At 44.6% G+C, this 18,216-nt stretch overlaps 1 protein-coding gene across 1 annotated transcript in view; it reads right to left on the bottom strand.

Moving 5' to 3' along the window:
* Positions 1-326: 326 nt before the first annotated feature.
* The window catches only part of LOC124033657 (leucine-rich repeat-containing G-protein coupled receptor 4-like), a 34,207-nt gene continuing 16,317 nt past the window's right edge, over positions 327-18,216 (bottom strand). The window contains exons 3-18 of the mRNA XM_046345810.1: positions 17,223-17,294; positions 14,205-14,276; positions 12,266-12,481; positions 11,079-11,150; positions 10,370-10,438; positions 9,145-9,216; positions 5,846-5,917; positions 5,520-5,588; positions 5,270-5,341; positions 5,096-5,161; positions 4,896-4,967; positions 4,474-4,545; positions 4,200-4,325; positions 3,938-4,032; positions 3,767-3,820; positions 327-3,669 (exon numbers count right to left, since the gene is read on the bottom strand). Coding sequence (XP_046201766.1) covers positions 2,321-3,669; positions 3,767-3,820; positions 3,938-4,032; positions 4,200-4,325; positions 4,474-4,545; positions 4,896-4,967; positions 5,096-5,161; positions 5,270-5,341; positions 5,520-5,588; positions 5,846-5,917; positions 9,145-9,216; positions 10,370-10,438; positions 11,079-11,150; positions 12,266-12,481; positions 14,205-14,276; positions 17,223-17,294 — 2,620 coding nt within the window. The 3' untranslated portion in view covers positions 327-2,320. The remainder of the gene's footprint in view (positions 3,670-3,766; positions 3,821-3,937; positions 4,033-4,199; positions 4,326-4,473; positions 4,546-4,895; positions 4,968-5,095; positions 5,162-5,269; positions 5,342-5,519; positions 5,589-5,845; positions 5,918-9,144; positions 9,217-10,369; positions 10,439-11,078; positions 11,151-12,265; positions 12,482-14,204; positions 14,277-17,222; positions 17,295-18,216) is intronic.

The raw sequence follows: 18,216 nt of genomic DNA, 5'->3' as shown, positions 1-18,216 counted from the left end.
ATCAACAGGGTTCTTTTTTAACCCATAATGCATTCAAACCTTTCCACACACCAGTCAGAGGAGCCAATTGGGAGAGGTGTCAGTGCCCTGGTGCACTGTGAACCATTTATAGCAATGATGATTTCAACAGCACCCTTGAGTAGCACTATGGTCAGTCAGTCAGACAGAACCTAACATTGTAGGCAAAGAAAAACACTCCCGATAAGTCCTGATGAGGTCAAAATTAGGCCAACTTAACTGTGTGTCAGTGTGGGGCAAATAAATGATACGAATGAGTGAGAATGTCTGTTAGAAATCTTGTACATAAAACGTTTTTTTTTTTTTTAAAGCAACTGGTTTTATATATTTTGGTTTACAAAAATCACAGTATACAGTACATACTGTACATTCCTCCCACAATTGGCATCAACTAAAGGCGTGACTTAAATTCAGTGGTGCTGTACAACCAGATGTATTTACAAACCAGGCCTACAGTTCAAACCAAAATAACAAAATATCAATAGCATAAGAACACACACCTTACAAAGCACTGCTGGTAGCCACTAAAGTAGAAGAGGTAGCTCCCATGGTTAGACAATGCATCCCATTCTTGATTATTGGTTTTTCTATCAAAAATAATTTACATATGGATAAACAGACAGCAATACACACCAATTTGGAATTTGCACGTAAGGGCTTCAAACATCTCCTATACAATCTGGACAGTTGGTTGGGGTTAAAATTACACTCAGTCAAAACATTGACAAATCCATACAAAAATAAGAAACTTTGTGATAGAATTTCAAAAGCCAATGAGCTTGATAATGTGGACACATTAACAAAGTGTTGAGGGGAGTCTAGGCTTCCCTACATTGCCTAATTTCCTGAGCGCTCACATGAAATACACATGTGGATACAGGCTCCTAGGGTGTGGCATGGTGCAGGCCCCATACGCAAAGTCATGCTCGTGCACATCAAACCGATATTCCCCTACAGTCAAACCTGATCCAATAAAATGTTTCATAGTGAAACACTATCTACATATGTTGTTATTATATCATAATATATACCATGATATACATTACACTGCTGAGCTGTGGGATTGTATGCATATTGATCAAAATGAATGGGTTGTGAGCACCAATGATGTCCATAAAATGTTTATTTTACTACAACGCGAACTGTCTCAGAACAATCCAGAAATGAAGGCCTTTGTGTGGCACCAACATTCAGCGCCAGAGGCTTAGCTTGCACTTGGTACATGCTGCACTCACCTTTCAAAGCCAACTTCCTGGCACCTGAAATAACCTTGTCCATGGCCCAGACATTCTGCACCTCTTTAAGCAATAAATTAGAACAATCCTGGGGGTAAAGCACAGTTCAACTACATTATTTTCAGTCCAGGAGACAAAACAAACAAAGTCATAAAAGTCTCCACAACAACCTGGGAAGACTGTTGATAAAACCGTGCTCTCTTCCATTCCCACGGGACATCCAAGACTTTATCACTCATAGCGAGGAAGAATTGTTGACACTTATTGTCAAAGATAATAAACATTTAAGTCATTGTCTTGTACTCTTGAGGAATGAATACAGGGCATGTGAAGATACATGAACACATTCAGACTGGAGATTCAGTTGGCTCACATTGGGAGGGCTGAAAATGCAGCTGAAAATGCAGCTGTCAGATTAAATTAAACACATTGTCAGTACCCCTTAATTTAAAGCCGCTTCCATACAATTCTCCTTTCAGTTACTTTACATTCTCATATGAAAAACAACCCTAGAATGAGGATTATGATTACATTTTCTACATATACAAATGAATAGTGATTATGGCAAGGCTTTAAAATCGACAGACCAGGGAATAACAATAAAATAAAACATATAGCTAGCTACAGGCAGAACCTACAAAAAGATGGCACATAGATGCTTGCCTCAGCAAGATACGTGACAGATGAATTCAGGCTTGTAACATCTTGATAATGAGTTAGCTCTAAAACAAGAACCAGGCACTGGTGGCAAGGTTTCCTCTTTTGTTACATATTTGACAGACAGTTTGGTGTTATCACACACAGGAATCAGTTGTAAATCCTGAAGGGCCAAACAAGGGTTGGCCAAAAGTCTCAGGTCTCAGAGAAGTCTAATTTAATGCCAGATTCCTTTTTTGTGACAGTTGAGTCTGTTTCACACAGTGATTAAAGAAGTGCTCCCTGAATGATTTGTGTGCAGGGACCCACATGCACATGTTTTGCTGTTTATCAAAAACCTTTACTTTTTGTTATAGTGTCACAGACACAGACACACACACAGACACACACACACACAGCTGAAGAGTTTCTCAGTCTTTGATGCGAGGTATGTTGTATGCGTAGTGGACCAGAGGGAGCCCTCGACTCTGGCAGAAGCAGGCTCGTCCACAGGCCTGCACCTGGTCTGAACTGTCGGACACAAACGAGTCCCCCTCGTCAGCGTACTCTGACTGGGCAGAGAGGGTGCCGCTGTCTGCCCAGTATCCCTCCGTACGCTGGCCCGCTGCCGCACCAGCCGAGAGGGTAGGGCAGCTGTGGGACTTTACCAAGTGTCTGCAGACTGATGTTGAGGAGGAAGAGGTCCTGGCGTGTAGAGCCACCTGGCAGCGCTCACACATGCCTGTTTCCCCACAGAGCTGGGAGTACACCCCACAGTCATAGCCCAGCCGTGTGGAGGAGTCTCCGTCCCCATCCACAACCCCAGAGCCCCCTGCACACTGCCCAGCCTTCATCCCCCGGGCCACAGCTCCATGGCCCCGCAGCCGCAGCCAGTCATCCCGGAAGGCGGGGCTGAAGAAAACGTAGAGCACGGGGTTAAGGCATGCCGGTAGAGGGAAGAAAATGAGCGTGATGGACTTGGCGATCTCAAGGCCCCCTGCGGTGCCAGACCTGGCCAGTAGAGGGGCGAAGGAGAAGGCTGCCACAGGACAGAAGAAGATGCAGTTGGTGAATATGAGCCATGCCACATGGCGTACGGCCCCTGCCTGCTCCTGGTCTGCCAGCTCCACCCTGCCCAAGCCACAGTACAGCTGGGTGTACACTGCTGCTGTGAACAGGTAGGCCAGAGCGTTGAGCAGCACCAGGGCCACAGTGACCCCCAGCGCAGGGCCCTCACCGCCAGAGAAGGGTAAACAGAGAGGGGAGGCTGAAGGGTCGCTGGTACTGAAGAGGGGCAGGCAGGCTGCTGCAGCCGCCAGGAGTCCCAGGAGAGCAGCCGCCAGGGCGAAGCGTCTGTCCCCGAACCCCCTCTCGCTGCTCCTCCTGGGCGAGATGGCCTTCCCCAGGAGCCCCCTCACCGCCACGCTGCGCTCCACAGCCGCCAGGGGCAACAGCAGCACCGCCCACTCGGAGGAGAACACCGCCAGGGCCCCTGTCGCCCGACAACCCACCCCCGTCTCCCACCAGACCCCAAACTCAGCGAAAGAGCCCCAGGTGGCAGCATCCAGGACAGTGAGCACCCCCACATAGACCCCAGTGAGCAGGTTGGTGAGGGCCAGGAGGCCAACCAGCAGCCTGGCAGGGGAGAGGGCCAAGGCCCGGCGGGAGAAGGTGGCTGCCAGCACCAGAGTGTTGAAGATCAGGGCCACCAGGCAGATGAACCACACAGTCAGACGGATCATCCAGCTGCCCAGGAGGTGCTCACAGGGCTTGAAGGCTCCTGGAGGAGAGAGACAGAGTCAGACTTCAGTTAGTAGGAGATGTGATGATGTACACAATTCAATGCTGTAGATGACAATAAAGTGACTGTGGTTTACCTGGAGAGGGAGAGCAGTGCATTACCATCGATATCCTCTCCACATCTTCTCCACCTAGAACACAAAGATGATTTAGCTAATCAGTTTCAATAAACTTTTTATCTCTCCTCTGAATAATACTTGTTTATGTCAAGAGTGGTCTAATGACCAATCATGACTGACATAATTTACCTGTAACCTTCTTGATGTTCTCATCAGTGGAAGATGTTGAAGAATCACATCCCACAAATGCACAGCACTGGTAAGCATAAGGAACTGATACTGACCTGTAGACCACAATAGGACCATTATCATTCAAAGTGTTGCATGACCCCAACCTCACAGTTGGACTTAAGTTTAGTTACTGTAAGTGAATTGGGTTTGGCTCTACAGTGAGTTCACATCTAGTTCAGGACAGTGTGAGGTCATTTGGATGAATTACTGGGATTCTAACCTTAGTTTGGGGAGGCTCTTTGCAGTAAATACATTTTTCATCTGCAGGTTTCCTGTGAGTTTCAGTTGGTTCAGGGAACTCAGTCCAGTTGTTGGAATGCTGGTCAGCGAGTTTAAGCTCAGGTCTCTAAAACAAACAGGACATATTAGCATACATACATTCCTGGAACACACTACTAGCATATGTACACATTTGTTTAAACAGTAATGTATTTGTTATCATGACTTGTATGAGAACAGATGTAGTTTTTACCACAGTACAGTGTCCTACTCACAGGTTTGTTAGCACCGTCAAATAGAGGAAAGCATCTCTGTGGATGGTTTTCATTTCATTTCTACTCAGGTCCCTGCAGTAAAGAAAATTACTTAATGATGTGTTCAGAATCAGGGCAGCAAATTAAGCATGCTTTTTTAAATTAGCCTCTGGCATGAGCTAGTGAAAGCAGAACTGAGTTAATTTCCAATGAGATCTACTTAGGCCCTTCACCTTTAAGCCTCAAGGTACTATAGGCTGCAAGTGTGTGTGTGTGTGTGTGTGTGTGTGTGTGTGTGTGTGTGTGTGTGTGTGTGTGTGTGTGTGTGTGTGTGTGTGTGTGTGTGTGTGTGTGTGTGTGTGTGTGTGTGTGTGTGTGTGTGTGTGTGTGTGTGTGTGTGTGTGTGTGTGTGTGTGTGTGTGTGTGTGTGTGTGTGTACTCACAGCAAGCGCAGGGCAGACAGGCCCTGGAATGTGTCCCTGTCGATTTGCTGGATGTGGTTGTGCTGCAGGCTTCTATAATTAGGGCAGAACACAGAATATACACTCAGGAAAAGGTAGAAGGTGGGGGTCATCTTGAGTGCAATGTTTAAAAATGTGTTTGTGCTCTTGCTCACATTCCCAACAATATATACAATACTCACATTTCCTGCAACTTTAGACAGCCCTGGAAGGAAGGCAGCTCCTCAATCTCATTGTAGGACAGGTCTCTGATGGGCAAAAGGATGAAATAATATAATCTGGAATGTCACCAGCATTCATGTGAAATAGATTAATAAGGTAGGATAAGGGTGAGAGGTGAGGTTGGGGATACTTACAGAGTCCGCAGCACCTTGAGATCCTCACAGAGCTCAACCGGTATGGCAGCAATCTTTGTGCCTGTCAAAGTACTGAGAAAGAAACACGCTGATTTAATTACCACTGACAAACTGTCTCACTTAACCTCAAACAAGGCAGAAAAAAAGCCAATCACTCAATCTGTCTAACACAAACACATTCATTCTAACATTGTTGGTCAGTGTCAGTTGTGTATGTTGATGTAAAGCATCTGCTGTATTGTGTACTCACAGACTCTCCAGGTTGTTAGTCCCAGTGAGACAGGGAAATTCCTGCATCATACTGGCTCCACGTAGCATCCTGAAACACATACCTCACAGGGTTAGAATACAATAGGTATGACACACCAGACACTAACTTTATGCTGAATAACTGTCCACTTGTAACATTAGATTATGGTATGAAATAAGCACCAGCATGATTCAGTGTACTGTATCACATGGTGATTAAATACACTTTTATTGTAAATCAGTTAATTCAGAGATTCTTACCACACTATGAATACAATGTTCAGAGTACCAGACTTGGTTTTCTAACAGATATGGACAGGGACTTACAGGGAGTGCAGGTCAGACAGGTTCTGGAAGGCGGAAGTTCCCACAAATGACAGGGGGTTGTCATACAGGTGGCTGGGGAGGATAAGAGAAGAGGACACTGACAATAAACGTATTTACTATGAGAGAATGGCACCATCTTCTGGACAAGTATCTTCTAGGCCCATGGTTAGTCACTATATTACCAGCGTGGTGCTGTCAGTCAGTCACTATATTACCAGCTTGGTGCTGTCAGTCAGTCACTATATTACAAGCTTGGTGCTGTCAGTCAGTCACTAAATTACCACGTGATGCTGTCAGTCAGGCACTATATTACCAGCTTGGTGCTATCAGTCAGTCACTATATTACCAGCTTGGTTCTGTCAGTCAGTCACTATATTACCAACGTGGTGCTGTCAGTCAGTCAGTCACTATATTACCAGCTTGGTGCTGTCAGTCCGTCACTATATTACCAGCATGATGCTGTCAGTCAGTCACTATATTACCAGCGTGGTGCTGTCAGTCAGTCACTATATTACCAGCGTGACGCTGTCAGTCAGTCACTATATTACCAGCGTGATGCTGTCAGTCAGTCACTATATTACCAGCGTGACGCTGTCAGTCAGTCACTATATTACCAGCGTGATGCTGTCAGTCAGTCACTATATTACCAGCGTGATGCTGTCAGTCAGTCACTATATTACCAGCGTGATGCTGTCAGTCAGTCACTATATTACCAGCGTGATGCTGTCAGTCAGGCACTATATTACCAGCGTGATGCTGTCAGTCAGGCACTATATTACCAGCTTGCTGCTGTCAGTCAGTCACTATATTACCAGCGTGATGCTGTCAGTCAGTCACTATATTACCAGCGTGGTGCTGTCAGTCAGTCACTATATTACCAGCTTGCTGCTGTCAGTCACTATATTACCAGCGTGATGCTGTCAGTCAGTCACTATATTACCGGTGTGGTGCTGTCAGTCAGTCACTAAATTACCACATGATGCTGTCAGCCAGTCACTATATTACCAGCGTGACGCTGTCAGTCAGTCACTATATTACCAGCGTGACGCTGTCAGTCAGGCACTATATTACCAGCGTGATGCTGTCAGTCAGGCACTATATTACCAGCTTGCTGCTGTCAGTCAGGCACTATATTACCAGCTTGCTGCTGTCAGTCAGTCACTATATTACCAGCGTGATGCTGTCAGTCAGTCACTATATTACCAGCGTGATGCTGTCAGTCAGTCACTATATTACCGGTGTGGTGCTGTCAGTCAGTCACTAAATTACCACATGATGCTGTCAGCCAGTCACTATATTACCAGCGTGATGCTGTCAGTCAGTCACTATATTACCAGCGTGATGCTGTCAGTCAGTCACTATATTACCAGCGTGATGCTGTCAGTCAGGCACTATATTACCAGCGTGATGCTGTCAGTCAGGCACTATATTACCAGCTTGCTGCTGTCAGTCAGTCACTATATTACCAGCGTGATGCTGTCAGTCAGTCACTATATTACCAGCGTGGTGCTGTCAGTCAGTCACTATATTACCAGCTTGCTGCTGTCAGTCACTATATTACCAGCGTGATGCTGTCAGTCAGTCACTATATTACCGGTGTGGTGCTGTCAGTCAGTCACTAAATTACCACATGATGCTGTCAGCCAGTCACTATATTACCAGCGTGACGCTGTCAGTCAGTCACTATATTACCAGCGTGACGCTGTCAGTCAGGCACTATATTACCAGCGTGATGCTGTCAGTCAGGCACTATATTACCAGCTTGCTGCTGTCAGTCAGGCACTATATTACCAGCGTGATGCAGCATGATGCTGTCAGTCAGTCACAGTCACTATATTACCATGATGCTGTCAGCCAGATGCTGTCAGTCAGTCACTATATTACCAGCGTGATGCTGTCAGTCACTATATTCGTGATGCTGTCAGTCAGTATATTACCAGCGTGATGCTGTCAGTCATGCTGGTCACTATATTGATGCTGTCAGTCAGCACTATATTACCAGCTTGCTGCTGTCAGTCAGTCACTATATTACCAGCGTGATGCTGTCAGTCAGTCACTATATTACCAGCTTGCTGCTGTCAGTCACTATATTACCAGCGTGATGCTGTCAGTCAGTCAATATATTACCGGTGTGGTGCTGTCAGTCAGTCACTAAATTACCACATGATGCTGTCAGCCAGTCACTATATTACCAGCGTGACGCTGTCAGTCAGTCACTATATTACCAGCGTGATGCTGTCAGTCAGTCACTATATTACCAGCGTGATGCTGTCAGTCAGGCACTATATTACCAGCGTGATGCTGTCAGTCAGGCACTATATTACCAGCTTGCTGCTGTCAGTCAGGCACTATATTACCAGCTTGCTGCTGTCAGTCAGTCACTATATTACCAGCGTGATGCTGTCAGTCAGTCACTATATTACCAGCGTGATGCTGTCAGTCAGTCACTAAATTACCAGTGTGACGCTGTCAGTCAGTCACTAAATTACCACATGATGCTGTCAGCCAGTCACTATATTACCAGTGTGACACTGTCAGTCAGTCACTATATTACCAGCGTGATGCTGTCAGTCACTATATTACCAGCGTGATGCTGTCAGTCAGTCACTATATTACCAGTGTGATGCTGTCAGTCAGGCACTATATTACCAGCGTGATGCTGTCAGTCAGGCACTATATTACCAGCTTGCTGCTGTCAGTCAGTCACTATATTACCAGCGTGATGCTGTCAGTCAGTCACTATATTACCAGTGTGGTGCTGTCAGTCAGTCACTATATTACCAGTGTGGTGCTGTCAGTCAGTCACTATATTACCAGTGTGGTGCTGTCAGTCAGTCACTATATTACCAGGTGATGCTGTCAGTCAGTCACTATATTACCACGTGATGCTGTCAGTCAGTCACTATATTACCACATGATGCTGTCAGTCAGTCACTATATTACCACGTGATGCTGTCAGTCAGTCACTATATTACCAGGGTGGTGCTGTCAGTCAGTCACTATATTACCAGCTTGCTGCTGGTGTGTTTCCCAACTCCTGTCCTGGACTACCCCCAACAGTACACATATTTTGTAGCCCCGGACAAGGAGAGCTGATTCAACTGTTCAACTAATGATCAAGCACTCAATGAGTTGAATCAGGTGAGTTTGTCTGGAGCTACAACCAAAATGTGTGCTGTTGGGGGTACTGTAGGACTGGAGTTGGGTAACACTGTGCTAGTACATGAATGTGTGAAGGCTTAAGGTTCTATTCTATAGTATTTGTTGACTGTCGGACTGGCTTTGAAGTATGGTCTTACATGGTGCGGAGCAAAGGGTTCTTGTGGAAGGCTCCCTCAGGTACGGCTGCTATGTCGTTGCTGTGAAATCCACTGGAGGAAAGTGAAAATATACACAGTGAAAATTATTCTAACCACAATCTTTGGGATGAAGGTGGAATATTAAATATGCTACGATACACTTGCAAGAGCTGAACGAGAAGAACGAGATACAAATTGTGATTAGGAAAACAGATGGGTCCCAAATTAAGTAAACTGTTATAGTTGCCAACATATAAATGATGACTAATTCTGTACACGTGTACTACAGCTTCTTGATTTCTGCACTTAATGTGGTTAATTCTAGTTTTCACCATTAGATGGCATCTTTCAATCTAATGTGTGTCAATTATTTTACTGAAGGTCAAATAATTACTAATTGCTAATTAATCTATACAGCTGTCATAAAACATGGTAAATTCCATATATGTTTAATACTGTTTTTCCATCAGAAATATGAAAGAAATATGAAATATGAAAGGACACCAGTTGTTACTGTCCACATGAAACGTTGTGAAGTCATGATCTATTGTTCAAAATGTCCCAGTGACACTGAAAACAAAGACCAGGTAATATACCTAATGTGCCTGTGTCTTTATCTAGTAGACATGTCACTTATATCCATCACAAGTTCAAGGGATCAAGAAACCATTGTACAGGAACATTAAGACAGCCTCTCTCTCTACTACAGCGCTGACAGACAGGAGAGGAGAGCAACAAAGGTAAGGAAAACAGATAGAGGAGTGTATTCTTGGGGGCACTAGTCAGACCCCATCATTAATCTCTCAGCTCCCCCTGCCAAGGTTCACAGTTCCACTGAGACACATCAACAGCTCACATTTCTACAAAAACACTGCAGCCTGCACGCATCAAGAAAATGATATCTCCTCTAGGCCACATGCCGCTTACTGACTAAACAACCTAATCACTCAAAGTTGACGTTTCAGATTTTAAAAATCTCACTAAGGGAATCTGTGTACGCATGTGCATCCCTGTGTGTGTGTGTGTGTCGGTATGTGTGTGCTTCCATTTGTGACTGTGTGTGTGTGTGTGTGTGTGTGTGTGTGTGTGTGTGTGTGTGTGTGTGTGTGTGTGTGTGTGTGTGTGTGTGTGTGTGTGTGTGTGTGTGTGTGTGTGTGTGTGTGTGTGTGTGTGTGTGTGTGTGTGTGTGTGTGTGTGCATGTGTTTGTCATGGGACAGTACTCACAGCTCCTTCAGTTTGGGCAGTGCCTGGATTGCTTCTGGGAAGGTCATCAGGTTGTTGAAGTTAAGATCCCTGAGGGGCCAAAAGGAGCAGGGAGTTTCATAATCATTACACCACACACCACAGCACACTCAATCATACTGTAACCATTCACTAGCAGTGCTGTGCAAACATACGGTCACCTTAACGATAGTAAAATATTGATCTTCCAGTTTCAGTTACTACACTATAAAACATTATCTTGAAGGGATATCCAGTGTTCACGAATAGCCAAGTGTACTGTAGTTCCCATGACAGACTGGAGTGCTCACGTATAAGGTAGGCTCCTATAGTAAGTAAGAACATTCTCTTTATGCTTTATCAGTGTCAACGTTGTGAGTGAGTTTGACACCGCAAAAATAATTGTAACAGCCATGGTACGTCTAATATGGCTGCTGTTAAACCACAGGTCAGAATGTCTCTGTCCCCTCCGGACTAAAGATGTTGTGTCACTGTTCAGGCTGGCGACGCAGGAGGAAACGAACAATGGGAGGGTAGTGCAGATAGCCATCACGGACTCCGCTCCATTTATCCTGGAGCAATTACAGGAGGAAGTGGACACACTGACGTCCCGGCTGCTCTGGGTGTGTGGGTGGGTGTGTGTGTGTGTGTGTGTGTGAGGGGGGAGTGGCTCATACACACTGTTAATGAGTTTGTATTCAAATGCACTTACAGCGTCTCAAGGTTCTCTAGCCCCGTGAAGCAGCTCTCCCCAATCTCCTTAATTCTGTTATTATGCAGATGCCTGGAAGATAAAGGAGATATTTATATTCCATTCCCGGCTCCAAATAGACTTCACTGTTGCAGACGAGCCAAAACGGACATTGAACAACAGAAGGAACATGTATAGGATATCTAGTCTATGTGATTGAACATGCAGGGAGGTTTTAACAGGAGTCTGTCTGGGTTTTTAAGCAGGATATAATATAGCTATTCTTAGTGACATACAACACACATAAAAACAAAATGCTCAATCTGCCACATGGCATCCCATCCTTTGTGGATGAACAACACAGCACTTTTCACATCTCCCACACTCCCTGCCTGGTAGTAAGACCCAATTCCATCTATTCATCAGGTAAATGTCCTCTGCAGCTATCACCAGAGACCACAGTGATTGGGAAGTCAGGTATCATTGTGAGTGCTGGTGTGTCGAAGGCTGATGTATTTTCTTCTTGTTTATTCTTGCCAGCCACTAGAGACACAGCTCTGTCCTATTTCCCTCTAACTGGGCCCTGCAGCCATAGCATTTTTATTGTGTGTGTGTGTGCGTGCATGCGTTTGTGTGCATGTGTGTGCGTGCACATGTGTGCATGGGTGCATTTGTGTTTGAAGTGATGGCTTCATACAGTATGTTGATATATTTAACTAAGAATTTCATTTGACTTGTAGAGGAATGTATTTGAACATCTGCAGTGTTTGAATGGTGGAGAAATGTAATCTGATGGTTTGTTCCTTTGACACTGTTTAAAAATAACTGTCTTTCATAATAAAAGTGGCGATTGTTCTATTACCCATGATTCCATGATTCTACATTTTCGTCTTCCAACAGATGTAAATCTCCACCAAAAATATCTCATATCTGTGCTACATCTGAATCTACAGTATACTATCAATGAGTTGAAACCCCCAAACTCTCCCATATGGGAAGGAGCACAGAACAGATTCAGAACAGGGTTTAAATAGGATCTTGAGTTTACTGAGCTTGCCTGACACAATGGAACCAATAGAATAATCACAAGAAGTCCAAACCCTGCCCCTCTTGCACTCCAGAGAGACTAGAGCAAACGCTAAATGTATTTGAAAGATTCAAATAGTATTTGAACCCAGGTCTGGAATAGATAGATCTGCAGCACTCACAGCACCACCAGACTGGAGAGGTTGGCAAAGGCATTGTTGGGGATGTGGGTGATGCGGTTGAGTGCCAGGGTGAGAGCCTGCAGGTTAGCCTGGTGTCTCATGGGGCCCACTGGGACCTCAGTCAGGCTGTTGTCATCCAGCCAGAGGTGGCGGAGCTGCTGCAGGCCCTCAAAGCTATCCTCAGGCACCGTCGTGATGTGGTTGGCATCCAGACGTCTGCAGAGGGAGGGGGGGGGGGGATTTTAGAAACCTTTATCTTACTAGTTATGTCACACCAATGTGTGAATCCTGTCATACATTCACCACCATGAACATTCTCATGTTGAGGACATCTCATATTGATACAGCACATAACGAGACAGAGAGAGAGACAGAGAGAGAGAATCAAGGGCCATGTAAGGAATGGTATTTATGAGGTATTTCTATTGCCTCAGTAGAAAAACATTACACTATGGTCTTCCATTTTTAACAGCTTTCCATTGCCCTTACTCTTATCAACTGCAAATATTTGAATGAGCCATTGGATAGCCTACTACATTATAACGTATGTATAGTAAGTATGGTGTTTATGGTGAGAACTACAAACAAAATGTTTTAAATAGCTTTGTTCTACAATCAAGGTTTCTACTAGTTTTGTATTTGGCTGGTGCTGCACATTCTGTACCTCATTCATGAAACCTGCTCCTTAATGCTGATATCACAACATTAACTCTCTAAGTTTCCCTCTCCTCTTCCCTCGCTCTCTTTCCACCTCCATATCTCTCTCTCCCTCTACATTCCCTACGAGTCTGTGTTGGAAGAAGAAAGGCACGATGATTGACATCTAACTCTCAAAGGCATTATACAAACCCAGCTAGGCTCTGCCAAAACATATTACTTCAGCTACAGACCTTAACTCCTAAGAGAGAAAAGACTCGTGCAAAAAAAAAGAGAAGGAAAAAAAGAGAGGGAAAAAAAGAGAGGGAAAACGTGGGACTGAGGGAAAGGATCTGGAGAGGTGATAAATGGCAGAAAGCTGGATTTTCAGCATGTCCCGGACCAGGCTTCCAGCTGGAACTCATCCTACACTATTCACAGTCAGAGTCAAAAGAGGCACAGGGAAACAAAGATGGAGTAATGCTCAGTCATAGTCCCTCGGAGAGTGACATGCAGTAGTCACAGAGAGTCACTAAGTTAAAGTCAAAGAAAAAAGAGACGCTGAGGAGCCGGGGATTTGGAAACCAGTGCAGGGTTCTACGCGGAGCATTTTTACAAGGAGCACATGTGCGCGCCTAAGTTGAAAAATGTAGGCGGACACAAAGACATTTAGGAGCACAATGAAAAATAGGTATTAAAGCTAGAATTCTTAATTTTTCTAGGCACATTGGTGACTAAATTCAAATTCCAGGTCGCACAGCAATAATTAAAATGGCCGCACTGTAGAGCCCTGCAGTGTCTGGGAAACAAAACAACCCACACACATCCCTTTCAAACCCATACAGGCAAAAACCAATCACATAAATAAATAGATGATGTCTCACTGTTGGTAAATGCAGCGTGGTGGGGGGTAAAGACAGCATGGTAACCAGATGGTGCTGTGTGAGCTGTGTAAAGGTTAGTGCAATGATGCAGGCCAGTCTAGAGGAAGCGAATAGGTCAATTGGATTGTAGAGTGAATGCTTCCCATTGTAAATGTCATGATTAAGCTTACGATGTCCATTTGAGGAGTTTTGACATTTCAAGTCTCTAAAATATATGCCATTTAGCAGACGCTTTTATCCAAAGCGACTTACAGTCATGTGTGCATACATTCTACGTATGGGTGGTCCCGGGGATCGAACCCACTACCCTGGCGTTACAAGCGCCATGCTCTACCAACTGAGCTACAGAAGGTGTGTGTGTGTGTATGTGTGTGCATAGTCGTGTAATTCCAGATGGGTGAAGAGATTGGGGGACTCACAGAGACTGTAGAGAGTAGAGGTTCTTTATAGCTGTACTTGGAACAGTCTTCAGCTGGTTATTCTGCAACATCCTGAGGGAGAGAACACAGTTTTATAACCTGAACTGTGGTCACACCAACATGCCTCCTCGTTACAATTTCTGCACAACCAAATCAAATCAAATTTTATTGGTCAGATACACATATTTAGCAGATGTTATTGCGGGTGTAGTGACATGCTTGTGTTCCTAGCTCCAACATGCAGTAATATCTAACAATTCATAACAATACACAAATCGAAAAGTACACAATTAAGAAATATATAAATATTAGGACAAGCAATGTTGGAGTGGCATTGACTAAAATACAGTAGAATAGAATACAGTATTTACATATGAGATGAATAAGCAGTATCTAAACATTATTAAAGTGACTAGTGTTCCATTATTAAAGTGACCAGTGATTCCATGTCTATGCAACAGCCTCTAAGGTGCAGGGTTGAGAAGCCGGCCAGGTGGTAGCCGGCTAGTGATGCAACCAGCAGTCACGTGGTGCGTACGAGAATGACAAGATCAGCTCTGTATCAAGTTAAAGTGTAAACACAGTATGAAAATGTATGCATCAACTACTAGTAAGTCGCTCTGGATAAGAGCGTCTGCAAAATGACAAATGTAAATGAACACAAAAGGACTACAAAGTGTTGCAGCCTCAGCGTCCCATCTCTGTGAAGAGTCAAAGTCATTGACTAACTAGCACCTCAGGCTTTGTTTCATAAGCTTGTGTATGGGTTCAGGGTGAAGTAGAGTGTACAGCATGCATTACAGTATGGGGAGGGGAGGATGTGTGTGTCTCTGAGCATTTGTGTCTGCATGCATATCAAAAAATACTATAGTGTATACTATAGTCGCACAGCAATAATTAAGGAATAGTAAAAACACTACACTCCAAAAATGCAGATTACCTACTGTATTCTATTCACTGTAGTGTTTTTGCGAACTTTACTCACTGTATTGTTTAAAAAATATATTTTTAATTTTACCCCCTTTTTTCACCCCAATTTCATGGTATCCAATAGTTTTTAGCAGTTACTATCTTGTCTCATCGCTACAACTCCCGTACAGGCTTGGGACAGAGGAAGGTCGAGAGTCATGCGTCCTCCGAAACACCACCCAAACAAGCTGCACTGCTTCTTAACACAGTGCACATCCAACCCGGAAGCCAGCTGCCCCAATGTGTCAGAGGAAACACCATGCCACTAGCAACCTGGTCAGCGTGCACTGCGCCCAGCCCACCACAGGAGTCGCTCGCGCGCGATGAGACAAGGATATCCCTACCGGCCAAACCCTCCATAACCCGGACGACGCTAGGCCAATTGTGCATAGCCCAATGCGACAGAGCCTGGCCTCGAACCCAGAGTCTCTGGTGGCACAGCTAGCACTGCGATGCAGTGCCTTAAACCACTTAAATCACTGTATTGTTTTTGCAGACTGAAGTCCGCAAAAACACTACACTCCAAAAATGCAGATTACCTACCGTTTGTTATGAAAATTTGATATCGGCCCTAATTAATCGGCCATTCCGATTAATTGGTCGACCTCTATTATCTATGACATAGAAGTGGGGGGCTTTCTCTTTGACAAAACGTAATAGACAAATACTGAAAGAGCAAATTTGCAATAACCTGTAGGTAGGTAAGACTGGGGTCTGAACGGAAGGTTCAGAGCTTCTGCTCTTTTCTATAACCATAGGGAATATAATACACTTAGTGTACAGAGCATTATGAACACCTTCCTAATATTGACTTGCACCCCCTTTTGCCCTCAGAACAGACCCAATTTGTCGAGGCATGGACGCTACAAGGTGTCGAAAGCATTCCACAGGGATGCTGACTCCAATGCTTCTCACAGTTGTGTCAAGTTGGCTGGATGTCCTTCGAGTGGTGGATCATTCTTGATACATACGGAAACTATTGAGTGTGAAAAACCCAGCAGCATTGCAAATCTTGACACACTCAAACACACAGTGCGCCTGGCACCTACTACCATAACCAGTTCAAAATACACTTCAAATCTTTCGTCTTGCCCATTCACCCTCTGAACAGCTCACATACACGATCCATGCCTCAATTGTCTCAAGGCTTTAAAATTATTATTTAACCTGTCTCCCCTCCCCTTCATCTACACTGATTGAAGTGGATTTAACAAGTGACATCTATAAGGGATCCTAACTTAACTGGATTTACCTGGTCAGTCTATGTCATGGAAATGTTTTGTCCACAGTGTAAATGGTCTATCCTTGACATGCATGTTTCTCACTTACAGGTGGGTGGCACAAATTGGGATATGGGGAGGGGAATGGGCAGGGTATATGCATATTAAATACTGTAATATTTACTATAGTAAAAAAAGTTTGGGCGGACTAACATTTCATGAGTATTTACTATAGTATTCTACAAAATTATATACTACTAGTACAACACACAATCAAGTGATACTACAATGTGTAGTATATAATTCTACAGTATACTACAGAATTATATAGTAAGTACTGTAGTATTCCATAGTAAAATAGTATATTTTATGTGGGGTGTGAGTACTTGACCATGTAGTGATGAGCGTTTGTATCTGTCTGTGGATCCTAGTATCTACTGGACACAAATGTGGCTATGGTGACTATCTCCCTTCCTCTCTACTATCAGTAGTCTCTGTCGTCAAAGCAGGCTAGGGCCCAGGGGAACAGGCCCTCTGGTTTCCTGCTTCTTCACACACGTCACATGGCCACCGCTCGTTGGGAAGGAAGTGAACACCTCCATTTTATTTCATTCACCAATTTTATTTACAGGTGTGTGTGTGTGTGTGTGTGCGCGTGTGAATGTCTGTGTGTTTGATTTTGTGTGGGTTGTGCCCGAGCACTCACCAGTACTGGTCTTTGAACCCTTGGCTCAATGTACAGTCACAGAACATACAGGTATTATATGAGTGTTTGTCTGTGTGTCCGTGTTGTAAGTGTGTGTGTAGGACCAATGAGCGGCACACTTACAGGACTTTGAGCTGATGTAGTCCAGACAGAGCGTCAGGGTGGATGAATGAGAGGTCATTTCCTGCCAGTCGTCTGAGGTAGGAGGGAGACGAATAGAGAGAAAGATGAAGAGGGAGAGAAAAAGATGGTGATCAATTCAGAATTGCATCGGAAGCTAAACGAGGATTCGTACAGTAATCTATATGTTGTTGGTACAACTTTCAAAGCTCTCAATTTAACAGCTTCACTTTGAAATGTTAATACATACAAGATTGAAAGTCATCGACCAAAAAAACAAATGAAAACACCTCACAGGTTCCAGTTTGTGTTATCAGGCATAGCATAGCATAACATAATGCCTGGGGTGCCAGAGAGACGTGCCAGTGCGACGGCATGTTGTCAATTCACCAGACACTCTGGGGAGAGAGTGGACACATTAGGACTGGGCCTGGGTTTCCCCTCCGGGGCCTGGTCTACCTCCCCTTCCCTTCCAGCCAGGGTATCAGGAAGAACTGGCAGTGTGAATAATCATGTGGGGGCGGGTTGTCAGGGACTCATAGTTCCACCAAATCTGGCCTGGGAGATTAGCACCAGATTTATCACCCTCTGCAACTTGAGTCGGGTGGCATTAGATTCCCCTGCAGCCAATAGTTGCTGGGTGTGAGCCTGAGAGCCTGGGGAATCTGAGTAACAACTCCCACCATGCCCTAATACAACCCCACAACGCACCCCCTTACTGGGGCCTACTCGGGGACACACTTCCAGGGATGTCGAACACAGTTGGTCCATCATTTAACAACCAGACAGCATCATATGACAGGGTCTCTAGTCTAAACACACAAACGCTAGTGGCAGACTTCCACTGTGATCCAATGGCAGACCATGTTAAAAATCACATATTTGTTGTGGTTGACAAACATGGTTAGGATTTGGAAGGCTATATAATGGTACATGCTCTACAACTTGACTTGGCTTTGGCTCAAACCAAATGATTGCCTTCCAGTGGTGGATTCCA

Source organism: Oncorhynchus gorbuscha, linkage group LG04 (assembly GCF_021184085.1).
Source record: "Oncorhynchus gorbuscha isolate QuinsamMale2020 ecotype Even-year linkage group LG04, OgorEven_v1.0, whole genome shotgun sequence".
Taxonomy (NCBI): domain Eukaryota; kingdom Metazoa; phylum Chordata; class Actinopteri; order Salmoniformes; family Salmonidae; genus Oncorhynchus; species Oncorhynchus gorbuscha.
This window is presented reverse-complemented; position numbering and strand designations above follow the sequence as displayed.